Raw genomic sequence first — 6,000 nt, 5'->3', positions numbered from 1 at the left:
GCTGTCACCGAGAAGCAGTGGGCGGGGTCGTCGTGTTGTCAAAGTCTGGGGGCGGGGCCAACACGCTCGGCCGAGGGAGGAGCGCCCAGGATTGGAGCCAGCTATGCGCGAGCAGCGACGCCCTCTCAGGCCTAGCTTCGGGGGGCGGGGCCAGCCCGCGCTCGCGCCCCGCCTGCACGCTCTGGCCCCGCCCCTTCTCGCGCCGCTCCACACAAGGAGCCCGTCTCTCCAGCACACACGCAGCCGAGAGCATCGCACACGAGCACCCGGCCGGCCAGCTCCATGCAGACGCACACGGGCACAGAAGATGGCTGACTCGTCCGGGCACCGTCGCCCTCCCGTGCCCGGCGGCCCGACTGTCCCCTCCCCGCCCGGCGGTGGCAGAGCCCGGGCCGACCTCCAGCCCTGAGGCAGCGCAGCGCCCCCCCTCCGCACCCCGGGCCCCCCTTCGCACCCGCAGTCATTGCCTCCGCGCACGCCAGGCGAAAGATGGCAGAGATGGAGAAGGAAGGGAGACCCCCGGAACACAACAACAGCAAGAGGAGCAGGAAGCCGGCCCACCCGGTCAAGCGGGAGATCAACGAGGAGATGAAGGTGGGTCCGAGCCCCGGGGTGCTGATGGTGCTGCAGCTGCACTTGGAGCGATATTGGGGGCCAGGGGGATATTATGTTTGTTTCCATGCAGAGTGGAAATGCAAATCTCCACGCCCCCTCGCCCACACTCGCGCACAAAAAGAGAAGGAGGAGGCTTGTCATTTTTGGGGGGGATGCAAATGACCACGTCTCAGCTCCTCCCCCGGCCTGGAAACAGAGGCCAATTCACACACGGGCATCAGGCACTGGCTTTCTTAGATGTTTTGACGTACGTTGTGGGCAGCGACCGCTGTCCTTACAGATCCTTGTATTCAGCAGTAGTAGCTTGCGCAGGTCGCACAGGCTTGGAAGTTGAGTTTGTTTTTGGGTCAATCTTGTTCTTAATGGTTTCCCTTTACACCATGTCTTTTGAGTACCAGCAGCGAGTGTGTAAGTACATGGTTAGAATGGAAAACTTTAGACAAAATCAAATCTTTATTGGCGCAGTTAACTAAAACCATTCGCTATGCAAATAAAGATTTGATGTGGAAAAGCTTTAGACATCTTTGTTTGTGGCATCTTTGTTTTGCGCTTCTTCCGGGGCTGTTTCTGTGCTTTCATCTGTTTTTCTTGCCTATTTACGCAGTTGATGGGAACAGCGCAGGGGCTGCTGTGGGAGAGCTGTCCAGGAGCTGCCTCTGGCTGGGGGAGTGTGTGTACCCTGCTCTCTGGGAGGTGTGTGGTGTAACTGATCCGGGCAGCCGGGCCCGTCCAGCTGTGCCGAAGGGGTGGGGTGGCTGACAGGCCTGAAGGGACCCTCTGCTCCATGTTGAGAGACTGCTCTTGGAGGGGTAGGTTGAGTTCGAATCTTCCGGTTCCGTTTGCCACTGGTCCCTAGCAGGGTTTACTGCTGCACCGGAGAGCATTACAAGCTGCAGGTACCTTTTTATATTGGGAATGCGTGTTGGGTTTCATATTCTTGTTTTGAAGTTTGGTCAAGTTTGAGCCTGAACCTACGCAGTCTCGGTATGATTATATTTTACTAAATAACATGCCCTTTTCGGTGCTGTTTCTGTAGTAAATGCTGGATGTCTCCTCCACTCAGGCTTTTTGCAGTTAAACAGTATGACCTTGTGCTAATTTATACCTTACCTGTTTAGACGCCAACGTTTTTAACAGTGCCCGTTTGTCGACATTTTGGGTAAGGGGCGTGTAACATGCGTGTCTATTATTCGGTTATTTTGGTAGTGTACTATGTGTACGTGTCGTACAATTTTTATTAAATGCATGTGATGCGCCCGTTGCATGTTGTAAAGTTTCAGCATATGCTGCTCTACCATTTTTTTGTTTTTTTTATTATGCGCGCAAGGTGTGCTTTGTGTCGTACTGTGTGTTGCAGTGAGCGTGTTCTGTACGTCATGCGCGTCATATCTGTGCCTGTTCTAAATGCATGCTTTGTTATACAAGTACCTGTTATTCCGTGTGCACGTGTTTCCATTGTGTGCTGTACCAAGGGCATGCGTTGTACTGTCAAGCATGTGTTGAACTGCGGGCACGTGGTGTACTTTGCGCTGCACGCCATGCACTATGTGCTTTGCCATTGCCATGCATTTTTGTGCTGTGGACACTTGCACCACGTGCTGCTCTTCAAGTATGTTTCTATCATGGCTACTTAAACTATGTGCTGCACTTAATGCACGCGCTATACAATATACACGTGTGCAGGAAGTCTTGGTGTGTTTTCAATGACTTTTCATAAATCTATATACCTTTTGGATTTGTAAAGACAAGCATCAGTACAAAACACCTACCGCCTTGTTTTGTGGAGCGAGCCACTTCACGATTTACCCAGGAAGTGACAGTGCCAAGTGTCGGAAAGTGTTTTGTGTGCCACTGGGCCTGGCCTGGCTGGCTGGCTGCGACATTATGGATGCTTGCACTAGTGCCTGCAGCTGGGTACACCCAGACGGCTTGCACCAGAGGGGTCTGACTGTCAGCCCCCTGGTCACTAGAGCATGTCCCGGTGCGCCCCGTAAGGAGGGCTGCCTGGACGTCTCCTAGGCTCTAGGGTTACAAATTAGCTAATTATAATCAAAACATGCGAAATGCTATCCCGGCGCGGTATAAAGGCTGCCTGTGCAGGATCCCGAGGGCCCGGCATGTTGACTTTGGCTGCAGGCGCGCTCAGCGGTTCGGGAGATAGCTGTTCTTCTATAACAGATGTTTGTCTGAACTGGCGCGCAAGAAACAAAAACAACATTGTGTGAGGAGTAAAATTACCCACTTTTTCACTAACGCTTTTTTACACGCCGGCTTTTAACATTGGCTCGATTTTGTTTTTGGAAAGTCGAGCACCAACGTTTTAAGAGAAACCTGAGTTCGCTGGGGAGCCTGGCGTGCAGTTAAGTAGGCCCTCGTATTTTGCAGCCACAGCGCGTGCTTTACCCCGAATCCGGGTCCTTTTTGACAGTCTTCGTCACTGACTACTTTTCATGTGTGTATTGCCAAGCAAGCTTCACGCATGTCAAGGTGTGCATGGGCACATTGTTTTATATTTTTATATTTGAGTGCCATTGGTGGCCTGAAGGCACACGGCCCATACACTTATACATCGTAAACAAAGCAATAACGGACGTGTGCATGCCTTTGTTTACAAAGTATGAACATGGCACTGTTTACATGTCACTTTCCACCTCCTGTCGACATGTTCTTAGTTGCATGACACTTACTACAATGCACATGTGTACATGTTACAGTCATAACGCTGTTCATAATGAATTGAAATAGTAATATTACATATCACAATGTACATGGCATTGACATGACATTATTTACATGGGCAACATATATGGATGCTGGCGGGCCCATTTATATGGGTGGAAGTAAATTACCTAGCATGTTCACACCACTGTGTGGCATTGACAAGTCGGGTAACATGGTTCTGATAAAACACAATATATGTAGTGTTTTCATGCTTTTATTTGCATGTGAAAGGCACAACATCACCAGAAAACACTGGTCCACCATAACCATCGTCTCACAGGGGCTAGTGTGTCACATGCATATGGTGGTGCAAAAGTAGCGTGAAGTTGTGACGTGGCGAGGGTTTATACCCCTGCTACACTTTTTGTTTAACCGAAGAAACAATTTAGCCACTCCTCACGCTGTTGACTGGTCAGACAAAACGAGACAGGGTAAACATCGCAAAAAGTGCCCAAATAAATGTCGGGGCGCGGGGTAGGCGGTGTGCTCCTTTGCAATCCTGCGGTGCCCAAAAGGCCCCTGCGTCGAGCCGCTTTCATCTGGAGCCGTGTAAGGCGAGCCGCTGCCAGTAATCACAGCAGAGCAGAGGGGGAGGCCGGTGTGCGGCGGGAGACGGGCCAAGCTGTAAAAACCGTAACCCGATCCCCGCCCGCGGATCGGGTGTCGGGCCCTTAAAGGTAGGGGAAATGAAAGATACGGGGGAGGAGGGCCGGGCGCGCGCAATGGAAAAGCGAGGAGGACGACGAGGCCCCCTCAGGGAAATCTGGCTCGGGGATTAGGGAATTTTATCGTGGTGTACGGTGACCTACTCGGGTTTCGGCTCGGCCGGGATCCGGTTGCTCCTCTTTGCAGACAAGAGGGGAAAAAAGACTGACTTGCATGTGATTTTTTTCTCACTTCCCAGTTGAGTTAAATGAAAGAGTATTGCACTTTGGATAGGTGGCCTGTTCCATTGTGACAGACACAAAATAACAAAAGTACCCTATGAAGGAGCTGTTCATACCTTTCTGTTAATTAAGGCTGTTTCTTTCACGTTTATTACACAACAGTTGCATCTAAAGGTTTCTCTGTTTTCCCTTATTAGGTTGATTTACACGATATTTTGATTTCACTACAAGTTTTCATTATTTCCACCTCTAATTAAACCCGATGTTCGTTTCGTCTAGTTTTAAGCTCTCCCGAATTTTGCATACGAGGTAACTGATATGTCCAGTGCCACAATGGAATATTCACAGGATAACACAGTGTGTGGTCAAATGGAGAAGCTGGGAATAGAACCCAGATGTCCTGGTTTCAAAGGCCAGTGTTGTAACGCAAGATGATGGGCCCCACTCCGTAGCTCACTGATATTCATGGGCTTTAGATTGAATGGGTGGGCCCCTGAAGGGTGGGACCCCATGCAACGCGGGGCTGCCAGGGCCCGTTCATGTCAGAGGCATCCTCTCAGTAACCAAACTATGCTTTCTACTTGATGCACTGGGAGGCATTTCGAAGAATCTGTAAAACCAACACATATTCAAAGCATATGAAATCAGAAAGTACAAAATATACTTCCGGGCCAGACAGGAGAAGTTTGCTTCTTAGTTGATCGGTGTGAGTGTGAGTACAGACAAATGTTGGTATGAATCACAGACCAGACAGTCTCTACTCAGAACTATTCTACCGAAAAAGGATCTGACAGCCTGTCCCAAGGGAGTAGCCAGAAAATGTAAACACCCCCCCTTTGAACTAAACAGCTGATGGTATCTAGCAAATAAAGCAAGTGAGGCTATCTCTCCCTTGAAGAGCTTCCATGTCTCTTCCATCCAAACATCTATCCATTCTCCATTTCACCATTCAATCCAGACGCTGACATTCATTATTACACCTTTACATTCTGTCATCTATTTATTATTTCATCCATCTTTCAATTTTTCCCTATTCCTTCCTACCATCCATTCGCCATCCATCCATCCATCCCGCCAACCATTCATCCACCCTGCTATTCATCCTTCCATTCTGCCATGCAGCCATCCTTCCACACTGCCATCCACTCACCCACCCACCATTCCATCCATACACCCACTATTCCATCCATACACCCACTATTCATTCCATCCATCCATCCATCCATCCATCCATCCATCCATCCATCCATCCATCCATCCATCCATCCATCCATCCATCCATCCATCCATCCATCCATCCATCCATCCACTCTATCATCCAGTCACTCGTCTTTTTACCCACTCATCCATCCCTTTACTCTGCCATCATTTCACCTGCCTATCAACCTTTACATCCATCCATCCAAACTGCCATCCTTTCACCAGTGGCGCGTGCGGGGGGGGGGAGTGGCGCGTGTGGGGGGGGTCGCGCGTGTGGGGGGGGGGGGTCGCGCGTGTGGGGGGGGGTCGCGCGTGTGGGGTCGCGCGTGTGGGGGGGGTCACGAGTGTGTGGGGGAGTCGCACCAGTGGGGGGTATCATGCGCGTGGGGGGAAGAGTCGCGCGCGGGGGGAAGAGTTGTGCATGTGCCGGGGAGAGTCGTGCGTGGGGGGGGGCAGAGTCGCACGCGTGGGGGGGGCAGAGTCGCGCGCGCCTGGGGGGGGGGTCGCGCGTGTGGGGGGGGGTCGCGCGTGTGGGGGGGGTCGCGCGTGTGGGGGGGGGTCGCGCGTGTGGGGGGGG

General features: G+C 51.5%; 1 protein-coding gene across 7 annotated transcripts in view; it reads left to right on the top strand.

Annotated features, from left to right (window-relative positions):
• The first annotated feature begins 222 nt into the window (after positions 1 to 222).
• Positions 223 to 6,000, top strand: part of SOBP (sine oculis binding protein homolog) — a 429,255-nt gene continuing 423,477 nt past the window's right edge. For 6 of the 7 annotated variants that reach the window (XM_086926694.1, XM_086926693.1, XM_086926691.1 and 3 more), the window contains exon 1: positions 223 to 594. In XM_086926694.1, coding sequence (XP_086782820.1) covers positions 490 to 594 — 105 coding nt within the window. In that variant the 5' untranslated portion in view covers positions 223 to 489. Of the gene's footprint in view, positions 595 to 1,410; positions 1,512 to 6,000 lie in introns of those variants that run through there. The other variant, XM_086926689.1, reaches the window with a different exon arrangement.

The sequence above is a fragment of the Lissotriton vulgaris genome, chromosome 6, assembly GCF_964263255.1.
Source record: "Lissotriton vulgaris chromosome 6, aLisVul1.2, whole genome shotgun sequence".
Classification (NCBI taxonomy): domain Eukaryota; kingdom Metazoa; phylum Chordata; class Amphibia; order Caudata; family Salamandridae; genus Lissotriton; species Lissotriton vulgaris.
The sequence above is the reverse complement of the archived record's forward strand: the minus strand, read 5'-3'. Positions and strand labels throughout refer to the sequence as shown.